At 34.4% G+C, this 12,357-nt stretch overlaps 1 protein-coding gene across 1 annotated transcript in view; it reads right to left on the reverse strand.

Moving 5' to 3' along the window:
• Nucleotides 1-2,806: 2,806 nt before the first annotated feature.
• Nucleotides 2,807-12,357, reverse strand: part of LOC106472345 — a 23,350-nt gene continuing 13,799 nt past the window's right edge. Inside the window, exons 2-3 of the mRNA XM_022400939.1 lie at nucleotides 4,657-8,292; nucleotides 2,807-3,325 (exon numbers count right to left, since the gene is read on the reverse strand). Coding sequence (XP_022256647.1) covers nucleotides 4,693-8,265 — 3,573 coding nt within the window. The 5' untranslated portion in view covers nucleotides 8,266-8,292 and the 3' untranslated portion in view covers nucleotides 2,807-3,325; nucleotides 4,657-4,692. The remainder of the gene's footprint in view (nucleotides 3,326-4,656; nucleotides 8,293-12,357) is intronic.

A 12,357-nucleotide genomic window follows, 5' to 3' on the forward strand; every position in this document is an offset into this window, starting at 1 on the left:
GATTGAACAAAAATTAATCTTAATTTTAGTTTACAATAAGGATGATTGTAATAATGTTAATGGCATATTTCATATTAACTTTTGAGTGAAATCTGTTTTTTACGTTAAGACGTATAACGTAAACAAATCCTGGTGGTCAAGGTACAAAGTATGAAAATGTTTTACGAAGAGAAACAGCCAGTAAGTAATAGCCGAGCTGAAAGGTGATAAAGTTTAAGTTAAAGAAAAGCTTGTTTCTTTCTCGTTGCACTGAACGTCAGTATATTAAAGGCCTGTGTTAACGAAAGCTGGGAAATATAGTAGCTTATTCATAAAAATTATGCTTACTATTCTGAACTATGACGTAACACAGGTTCCTAAATTTAATCTCAGAAACTCAAAATTTCATTACATATATTAGAATTTTTCAGAAAAAAAGAGCAGAACTAAACTTTCAATATATCCGTCTTGAAATGGTGTTTCATGCTACTAGCAATCACTGTTTAGTTCCGTATAATGAACAGTTGATTTAGAGTTCCGCCGGAAACAGATTTGAAAATCAACAGTTTACATCTCAAGCGACTTTTGTAAGTTTATCGTATAACCTTGAATTGATTCTTTAAAGCAAGTAAGTAAACACTAGAGGGCCAACATCTGCTATCGAATGCAAACATGTCTCTCTCATCCACCTTATTCGATATGATCCTCAGAATACAGTAGATTACAAGAGAGAGTAATGTTTAAGGTAGGGAAGGGGCATCAGTTACAATAAATATACTTCAAAGGGTTAAGCACTTAACACAGTATCAAATTGCAAACTTTTCTGTAAGAAAGGTGAATTGGGGCATACTGAATTGTGACCATATGATACATAGAACGGTCAGTTTCTATGTAACTATACTTATTCACAAAGATAAAAACTTTACAAGAAATTTTGGGGCAAAATAAGATCTGTTCTTCTATGCGGTAGATGCAATTTTATGCATTGTGTGAATTAAAACTATTAATAACACCCACTTCCACGTTTATGTATGTAGACAATGTTTCTGGGTTCAGAACTCCCTATGACGTACACTGTGTATTTTTTTTTTTTTTACCTTTACCCCTTGTCAAATCAAAAGAAAGGCCAGAATTCCAGATTTGTTTACTTATGTTTCTAGAGGTTGTCGCAAGTTATCTTTATGCAAAATTTGATCTAGATTGGACGAAACCTAAAGGAATACCAGGCCAATACCCTTAATTTTGCAATTGTTTTTACCTTTGACCCCATTAAAATAAAATGAAAAGCACAAATTACAAATCTGTCTGATGTAGCGTATGGGGATTGTCGCAAGATATTTTTGTGCTAAGGCTCAGTTGAATTATGGAGGCCAAAATATGTGTCTTTATAATGTTTGACCTTTAACCCTCAAAAATTGTGGTGGTAGCCTATATATATATATATATATAAATAATCTGGACATATTGAGCCAAGTTATATTCCCTCCAAGTTTCGGGGCGATCGGCCAAGAAATAAGGGAGTGACGTCCAGTTGTAACTGTTGGACAGAAATACGAGGGAGACATAATTAAAATTATCTGTTGCTGGTGCCTAGAAACATTCTTAATAAATGATAACAACAATATTAGTCATAAACATTTTCTTATTATTACACGTATCAAATAAGCTTATGCTTAACAAAGTTCGATGAACTGGCTTATTAGCAGTCAATGTCTTTTAAAGTTTAAATATATTACAATAATACTCAGTTTTTGTCAGTTCTGAAAATGCGTGCGCACCTGACTATCTAAATATGCATGCGCGCGCATTTATTTCAATGGATGTAAACAAAAGGCGGATGTAAATATACTTTAGTATATATTATCTACAATAATATATTGAAAGCTTATCAAAATTTTTTAAAAAAAGATTTGACATTAGGTCGTAAAATAACATTATGCGTTTATTTATTGATGGTATTAAGGTCGGTAAAGTTTAACCCTAACCAAACTAAAGCAGAAAACGTATACGAGCTACAGTGTTAATTTATCTCTTAATATCGAATATTGGCCGTACTTAATAAAGGATTAACTAATGTTAGGCCTAAGACAAGTGGACTTATTAGATTTCAGCGTCTGCGATTTGAATTTTTTTTTATTCTAGAAATCCTATATTTAAATAAATATTGTTGCAATAAAGATGCGAATCTGACCGCAAACGTTTTCGGGTCTCTGCTAATAATATACATACATTGACCGTTTTATTTTCATAATTTTAAGTAATAAAATCCGTGAGATATTTTCTGTATCTGAACAGCAAAAATGACTCTGTACTTACTGTTAATTTTGGAATCCTTACAAAGTATTACGTAGACACTTTATATTTAGTGCTTGTGATTTTAATCAATAAATACCGATGAAACCTCCCAGATACAAAATAACAACAATATTAAAGCTTTTATACCTTTCTATTTTTTTTTCTTTTGTTTTTACTGTAATAAAAATTACAGTACTGTCATTAATATTATACCGTGGACCGTCTTCAGAAAATTTTACCAGGCTACTGCTCAATAATTGGCACTTTTTTCTTCCCCGAAAGGGGGTTGAAGATCGTCTGGAGGGCTCACCTGTTTTAACCTTTCGTACCACCATACAGTAGTGTGTTGTCTGTCTGGAAGCCAGTAGATACTAAAATGACGTCACATAAGGGACACTTAACGTTGCAACTTGTATTGTCGTGACATTAGTAAAATGTGCGCATAACACGAATCACGAGAAACATTATGCACTCGTTCTTCTACAATCCAGCATGACATATGAACTTAAAAAGCAAGAAATAAAAATATTTATTACTCTTAATTTTGGTTTTATTTACTCTTGAAAGAGAACACTTTCGGGGACCCTGCGCAAGTACATCTAGAATATATTTGTATTTACTTAACTATCAACTGGAGACAGCGTAAGTAGAATCAGAGAATGCCTGTACTGCGTGAACTCTACCATTAGTTTCCTTGGTTACCTACAACAAGTTTTCGTTTATTAGGCCTTTTTAGCCATTGCTCGGCCAATTTTGTAATGGTTCTCGATCATCTGGTATAATCAGATAAAAACTCTTTTTAGCAAACTTTATTGAAACTACTGTTCCCAAAAATAGCCACAGTCGTAAAAGCTCTTTCTTTGATATCCTTAGGAAATATATTTCAAGTTTTAACGTTATTTCTTTACGCCATTCTTCTTTGAGCTCAAATTCAAAGTCTCTCAAGCTGTTGGTTCGGAGGAATGAGCTGTCAGGATTCAGTGATGACGTTGCGTCTTTACTATTCTCAGGACAAGTTTTGTCTACCACACACACAGTGGCAGAGGTAGGCCTGTTGAAATAAAAATGCTGTTCTTCATATAATTGATTTTAAGTTACTAATTATCGTATATATACCGATCGTACTTGTAAGTTGTAGGTCAATTGCGAACACAATGGTTTTGAATGTCACTACTTTTATCACTTATGTAGTTACTAACGTTAGTTATATCTTAGTTATTATACATACATCGGGCTCGTAGGTTAATTCAGATTAACTATCTACCGTATACAGGATCTTTCTGGTAGGTTTAATAAGATAAAACATACTGTTCGTAGTATCATTATCACTGGTTATATCTACCTTATACTTATACAGGATCTATCTGGTTGGACTACTGTTCTTAATGTCGCTGATTTTTAATTTAGTTATGCCTAGGATTACACTGATACTCAATAGGCTTAATGATATAACAGTTTTATTAAAATACACTGTTTTTAATTTAAGTAATTTTAAGTTTAGTTATGCCGACAGCACGTAGGCCTATGATCGCACTGGTACTCAGTATTAGGCCTACTAATATAAAAGACTTATTAATGTAACTTATTTTAAGTTTAGTAATGTCTAACATTCACACGATCAATCGTACTGATAAACCTGTTGAGATAAAACGTTTGATTTGTTTCGGATATTTGTACAAAGACTTAAGGGCAGCTGTCCCTAACTGACAAACTAGAGGGAAAAACAGATAATTAACACTATCGACCACCAAGTCTTATTTAGACTACACTAATAGGAAACTGAGTTTTGCCGTCAATTTTATAAAGCACCCACAGCTAAATAGTGGGAAGCGTATTTTCTTCGCCAATGAAACGCGAACCACAAGCTGACCTCTGGGCCACATCCGGCGTAAGGGATAAAACGCTAATTTTAAGTTTAGTTTTGTATACTATACCATTGCATTGGTAGGCCTAACTTAAACGTACTGTTCTTAATATCGTTGTGTGATCAATCCATAGATTATCGGACGTTAATTACACACGATCATTGAATCTGATGAAAGTGACAAGAATTTTAGAGAGTGCCCTAGCGAACATTCGATTGTACTGAAGAGAAACTTCTTTCGATATAATTAAGTTTAACGAACTAAAGCTGCAGTATATTTAGGTATCCAGTGCATAGTTAAAATAAAACTAAGGTAAACATAAATACAGACATTGTTTACAGAAGATTTCGAGATTAATTTATAAAATTTTGGAAATAGAACTTAAAACAAGAGCTATTTATTTGTTACATTAAGTTACAGATTCAAATGTCTCGGTAGTTAGGATACTCTTGTTGAGTAAATATATCACTGATACAAAACAAATGCTGTAATATGAAATAAATATCGCTAGAATTACCTTGGGATTTCAGTTTTACAGCAAAGGCTATGATTGTTAAATCCAATCAATGCGGTTAATCCTTGTAAACATTTTTTCAGAGTGAGGTTCGGTAAAACCATTGAAGTCGAGTGTTGAATTCCTGTTGTTTCTTCTGCTGAAATTGTTTTTTGACTCTGGTAACTGTCTATCACGATTTGTGCTTAAAGATGAAGAGAGGTCGAAACTGTCCAATGAGGTTTTAGTCAGGCTATTCTCTCTTTCTACTCTACTAGGAGAAACGATATTCGTTGGTGAGTTTAAATACGGGGAATCCTCTTTTCTGTTATATTGAACGTATGTCGGGTTTAACGTTTTATCGTTTATATTGTCGTTCCTAGCTGTGTGCGGTAAGTAAAGATTCTTTGACTTTTCTAATTTTATTACTTGTCTTGCGTCTGAAGGATGAAACATATAAACATCAGATACCTTTGTGCTGTTCCTAAAGTCTTTTCGGTGTAGCTGGCTTTCTAACCGGTCTTTGTTCATAGCCTCAGAATACAGTGGTTTTAGTTGATGCTCATGTTTGTACAAGTCAACAGATTTCATTTTGTCTCTAACCTGTTGAGAAATGTTTAATGGGTCTGGTGTATTAACACTTACATGTTGGTTGCGAAGCATCCACTTACCCATTCCTGTAGGCCTTTTGTTAATTCTTGGATCATCCACAGAGGCGTAGTAATGCTCATTAGTTGTGTTGCCATCTTCATACCCTTTGGTTTTCTCACTGCTAACTGACAGACTACCGGATTCTGAAAAACAGTTAAGATTCTGAGAATCAGGTCGCAATTCGTTCCTTGGCTTAAAGTTGCGAAAAGAATTATCCTTCTGTGGTTCATACACTGAAGAATGTTGGTTCAAAACTCGTAACTGACTTCGTAGGTTAAGCTTTTCCGTGTCTCGCTGTTTTCGAAATTCTTCCTCAACCCTACTCATCCATTCCATTTCTGCCTCACGCAGTCTTTCCTTTTCTACAACCTCATTTATTAATTTTTCTTCTAATCTACGTTTCTCTTCTTTTCGAAAAGTGCCCTGGAATGTAAATTTATTTTTCTTTTTAGTATGAATTGGTTTTGTTTCCTTCTGAAGTGTCGAAGTTTTGACATTGTCTCTGTGTTTCTCCATGCATGTTACACCATACCCTGGTAGATACATCATGCATTCTTTCTCACTGTGTGGAATCAGCTTACCTTGTTGCAGTTCCTTGTCAGGATTGTCTACCAGAGATCCCGGACAACTTCTTTCCAAATGTCTGTAATCTAGATTCGAAATCTCAGATTTTTCGGTGTTATCAATGTTATCGGGTACACTACGACTGAGGTGCCAGTTTGAATCTACGTTATTAACGCATTCTAAAGTTGAGAGCTTACCTCGAAATCCGAAAGCTTTTTTTAGATTGCGTAGACTGTTGAAGTGTTGTTGATTTTTCTTGTTAGTTTTATTATATTTGTCGTCGCTTTTAATGTGCATTGGTTCTGGTGAGCCACACGGTGGCACGTTTATTCCGTTAGATTCGGTAATATTTCGTGAAATATAATGATCAGTACACAAGTTGTTTAGAAAAGCTGGCTTGGGTTGAATTGGAGTTGCAGAAATAACACCTTCAAATTCTCTCTCTTCGCTCTCTCTTTCTGAATCATCCAAGTCCTGTGCAGGAGTCCATTGCACTGGATCGTGTTGTTTATTGAAAGTAAAAGATTCTTGTATTTCTTCAGAGAGTAAAGGCCCATTTTGAAGACTTTTCCATTGTTTACTATCAGAAAACAAAACTTCAAAAGTATCATTCATTAATGCTGGACTTCCAGCATCTGGGGAAATTCCGGAATCTCCACAACGATCTGTGAAAAGTCTAGGTGGAGCCATAGGTCTGTTAATTTGGTGTAGTTTTACCTCTTCCTCTCCTTCGCTGCTTGCTCCTGACTGCTGGGCGTCAGAGAATAAAGATCTCCAGGCTTCAGTCGGCGAGAAACGTGGCAGTTGGAGCTGTTTCCGTGGTAAAATGGGTTTGAGTTTCACACTAATCTTTATATCTTCTTCATCAGACAGGCTTGATTCGGAGGACAGTCCTGAAGCATTGAGATAAGGACTCGCTTGACCACACCGGTTCTTCAAGTTCAGTTGAGATTTTTCTTTGACTGCAGAACTATATATCCCACAGACATGCACTGGTAAACATTGATTTTGTTGCACTGGTAAACATTGATTTTGTTGCACTGGTAAACATTGATTTTGTTGTACTGGTAAACATTGATTTTGTTGCACTGGTAAACATTGATTTTGTTGCACTGGTAAACATTGATTTTGTTTAAATGACATGTTTTTTATGTGAGCTAAAGGTTTATCTCGATATTTTACGTTCACCTTATTAGTAACTTCTGAAGTATGGTATTTATCTTGGTAATCAAAAGATGAGATATAATCTTTATTGTTTGTAGTCACGGTCTGAGGACAAGATGAATTTGTTGTCTCTGATTTAAACGGTATTACTGGTTGACTTGATACTTTAACAAAACTCGGTGCTATTCTGGGATCAAAATTAGTTTTACTTTCTTCCTGTATTCTGTTAATCTGGCTCTCTGAGAAGGCTGAATTCTGATTTCTTGGATAACAGTTTGAACGTTGTGGAATATCTTCTATGAAGTTTGTACATAACTCTTTATTAAAAGCTTCATATTGTGTCTGTTTTTTTGAATTTGTACTAACGCTCGAATAGGTTTCTACTCCTGCTTTGTTTGCATCTTCATCGCGCATGTGTTTTTTATTGAGATCGTATAAACTACGTTTCGTTTTTTTGTTTTTCCCATTTTCGTTGTAGCTATTTCTCACTCGAGATTCTACTCTGAATTCTTGAGAATAATACCCCTTATCGTCACCATCTTCAATTTTTGGCTCCTCGGATTCCGTGCTATAATCAGGTGTAGGAATGACTGGATTTTGCACACACCCGGGAACGTCTTTCTTCTTTTCATTTTTATTATTATTTCGCAGTTTTGAAAAGAATGACTTTTTGTGACTGTTAAACTGATCAACATTTCTTCTTGTGTCAAGATGATGCGTGCTGTTGAAATCTCGAGGAAGACTACTTGAATTGAACCGCCCAAATTCTTGCGACTTCTTTCTGGCTTTAATTTTTGCTTCACTAGGACTTAGAGCAATGAGGCTTCTGGAATTGTATATACTGTTGACCTCATCCTTTTCGCCATCCAGAAGATCGTGCCAGTTCAACATACTATGTACAATATCTGGATCGCTGTATGCTTTATTTGATCCGAAGAAACCTCGTCTAACAGACGAATCACGATAGTAGGCTTCTTGTAACTTTAGTCGCTTGTGGAGAAGACCTACAAGCTCTGGGTTAACGTCACCAGTCGCTTGTTTCACAGACCTTTGTGCTTTCTTTCCAGTTATGGTGCCTTCGTTTTGGAGAAATATGCCGTTTTCTGTAGCCCGCAACATTTGGCTACCTGGAGGTTGTGGAAATACCCGGACCTTTGACATGTTTCGGATATAAGCATCATCTTTCTGTAACATCGAAGAGACAGAAGACTGAGTCCGGGGTAAGGTGACTGACCTAGAGTTTGAATTACCCATTCTTCAGTTCTGTGGATTACAGAAATTCTACAGAAAAAAAAAAGAAGGAAAAAAAATTAGACCTTGGGTAAGGATTTGAATTATAAAGGTTTTGGATCTACAATGACTAAGTAGTTAGGGTAAAATTTTAAAACATAAATATTTCGGATCTGCAATTATTAGGCAGTTTCGATTGTGCTTGTTTTTTTCCGTTGCTAGAGGGACTAATTTCCTATGGCCACAGCATACTTTCTTAAAATTACAGGGTTTTATTCTTTTTTTTTTGCAAAAGGGACTACTTTTTATAAAGGGTGACTACTACTTTTACGGAACAAGAACTACTTTTGTTTTTAAAAGAGCGGTGATTTTGGTTTTTGGAAGAATAACATTTCTTGAGACGAGAACGTAGTGTTCTTTTTTTTTCATATTATGATGTCATGTTCTTTGTTTGGACTATTTTAATTTTCCTTCTTTGAAAAAAAAACGATTACTTTCTTCTATAAAAATGAATTCCTTTCTTAAGGCTATGATGTTCTATATATATTTTTTACTTTTCGTAAAGGAACTACTTTCTTAAGTTTATGGTGCTCTGTTTCTTGCACGGATAAATAACTGATTTTTTAAAGATATTCTGGCATGTTTTTTGTACAGATAAGGAACTACTTTCTTAAGTTTATGGTGCTCTGTTTCTTGCACGGATAAATAACTGATTTTTTAAAGGGTATTCTGGCATGTTTTTTGTACAGATAAGGAACTACTTTCTTAAGTTTATGGTGCTATGTTTCTTGCACGGATAAGGAACTAATATTTTAAAGATATACTGGTATGTTTCTTGTACGGAGAAGGATTATAGCATTCTGTTTTTTGACCCAGAAACCCCACATTTTAAAGGCTAGAGTGTCCTATTTCTTATAGGAAGCAGGAACTACTTTTTAAGGGATAGTTTTCTATCTATTTTTGTATATAACAAAAACTACTATTTTTTAATGATACGCTGTTTTAGTGTACGAAAAATTAAATACTTTCGTAAGGTTGTCTGTTCTAATTGTTTTATTCGAAGAAGAAACATATTAATTCAATTACATCATTCGTTCCTCCGTTCGATTAATGGACTACTTAATTACAACCATCCTGCACATTATACAGTTAATTCTCCAACCAGGAGCTTTACTGAATCTCGAAACTGATATAGTTTATAGCTGCTCTGAATAATCCCTCAATAAATTTCAACTTACCTATAGTTAAAATACTTCTCTGCCTTTGCTAGTAATTCCAGGTTTATTTTATATATTGTTAATATTAAATGCTAGTGTTTAATTTGAAAAGCGGTCGTGTATTTTGTAAGAAACATTTATATTAGGTGCTAGTAAATGTATTTTGGCCTTACTAGGGTTTTCATAGTAAGCACTATTATAGCAATGATTACTGGAAATGGCCTAAGCAATTTTATAATAAGTTACAGCTTGAACGTGAAAGCTGGCGAAGAATTGAAAACGAATGGGCTATTTTTATGTTAAACTTATAATCATAAAATCACCCCTGTTTACTTGTAATCTGTTTTATGACAGTACACACTCCTAATTAGTTTGTTATATAGAATAAATGATCGTTAGCCTAATCTGTGTCTTCCCGCTCTATAAATTGACCGTTGTGTGCATGGGGAAGGAGTGCACTTAGCGTCGGTTTGCTTATTATAAGCGAAGATCACCTCTCTTCACAACATCAAGGCGGTTGCGTATTTTTGATAGAAAATAAGTCACCCAACTAAAACCTGATTCAACCAGATAAGATGTGGGAAAATAGCGATAAAATAAAACTTTGCCTCCTCCCAGAGCTGTGGAAACTTATTCAGAAATAATATTTGTCACGTTTGAATCTAGCTTGGGCTGTTGAAATATTTTATTCGGGCAGTGAAGTTTTGGTGGCCCATTCAGAATTTACTGTGGCCCCTTAATTTTTTGCCATTCACGTTTGGCCCCTTAGAAACATGGCGTGGCCCACGTTGAGAATCACTGGGCTAGAGCACCCACATCTGCTCAAAATTTCTTTTTTCCTCTTCTTAATTATGTGAGCACAGCGAAGTTGAGGTTAAACTGGAAAGACGATGTACCCCCATTGTAATTTGGGTCTTACTTCTACCAGTACCTCTAAAAGTCAGGATGTTCATATTGTGGTTGCAATTTTGTTTCTCATGAATTAACATAATTTTAATTTTAGTCGCGGCGTAGCGGCTCACAGAATGGTCTGAGTTGTTTTTTTTGTTTTTTTTAAAGTACAAACTTTTAGCTCATAGCTCCATCTCTTGAAGGATTTGAGATCTAATTACAGCCGCGGCTATTGATAATTCCTTCTTATCTTTTAGTTTTATGAAGGTTATTTTTAGATTAGTATTTATAGATGTAGGCGTAACATACGTATTATAACTTTGCGAAATATTACTGGGATTATGGCCGAAAATATCGATAATAGCGAGAGAGCACAACTGATAAAGCATTGCCCTCTAATCGTATTAGTCATATTTTTGTGGTTTCTTTTATGACACTACATACTCCTAGGTAGACTGGCATATAGAATTTGATACATTATTTATCCTGATATGTTTAGTTTTGATATATATATATGCAGTTGGCTTGCTTTGATTAGAAGGTATTAATGATCGTAGTAACTCGAGTGTAATCATGCTTCAGGCTTAACTTATTACTTACAAATTCCCTAAATGAAATATATGGGAAGCAGTATTCAATTATAAGGGTGTATATTTATTTACCTAGTGTCTATTCGTATTAAAAAAAATAGTGTGGTTGAGAGCACTTAAGCCAAGAGTGTTCTTCTTGAGGAGAATTAAATTCGCTCGGTCTTATGTGCGACTATTTCTTGCAACTATTAGGCTCATTATTATCACTGAGACTAAATACTCTGCCTCTGCGCACAAGAAACCTACTTTGTAAACAGTTAAGTATCTCTTCAATATAAAGTATTTCACGCTCGGCATCAATAGGAGTTGGAAAGCGTCCACTTGCCTAGAAATAAAGATGTCTTTGTGTGAGTCACGAGTTTTTTTTAGGCTTAAACAGAAGTTCAGGTACCTCCTTCTTTAGATAATTTGTCAGTCTACCTAAAAACTTACAGATCATAAAAGGTACTGCCTAGATCTAACAGATACTTCAGTCACTACTGTGTTGACTGCCAAGTGAAAGATTGACTACCAGTGGTTTCTTTATAAGAAATGTAATTTAGATAAAGCATATGACAAGAACCACTGAAATCGTCAGCATACACAGTAAGAAATGATTGTTTTACTCTTTCATGCTGAGAAAAGACAAAACAGAACAATAACGGTATTGTAAACTGAAAACGATCAAGATCACAGACAGGTAACAAAACACCCTTTTTTTTTGTTTTAAAGGATACGATGTTATGTTTCTTTTAAGGTCGTTAATGAGGGTTATTACGCGATGTATTTGGATGCTGACCAAAATAAACATACACACACTTGAAATAAAGTTGAATAAGACAACATAAAACTACAAGAATATTAAATAGGAATAATATAGAATTTTAATAATATTATGTAAGGCAACACAAAGCTAACATGTTGAGAAAAGACAAAACAGAACAACAAAGATATTGAAAAACACAGAGCAAATGAACGTGTTGTACAATGTGCCACGGAACCATAAAAACGTTGAATAAGAAATGAAAAACATTCTAACAATAATGAATTAGACAACATAGAATCATAACAACAATGAATTAGACAACATAGAATCATAACAACAATGAATTAGACAACATAGAATCATAACAACAATGAATTAGACAACATAGAATATTACAACAATGAATTAGACAACATAGAACCATAGAATCATAACAACAATGAATTAGACAGCATAGAATCTTACAACAATGAATTAGACAACATAGAATCATAACAACAATGAATTAGACAGCATAGAATCATAACAACAATGAATTAGACAACATAGAATCTTACAACAATGAATTAGACAACATAGAATCATAACAACAATGAATTAGACAACATAGAATCATAACAACAATGAATTAGACAACATAGAATCATAACAACAATGAATTAGACAGCATAGA

The sequence above is a fragment of the Limulus polyphemus genome, unplaced genomic scaffold (genome assembly GCF_000517525.1).
Source record: "Limulus polyphemus unplaced genomic scaffold, Limulus_polyphemus-2.1.2 Scaffold5264, whole genome shotgun sequence".
In the NCBI taxonomy this organism is placed as follows: domain Eukaryota; kingdom Metazoa; phylum Arthropoda; class Merostomata; order Xiphosura; family Limulidae; genus Limulus; species Limulus polyphemus.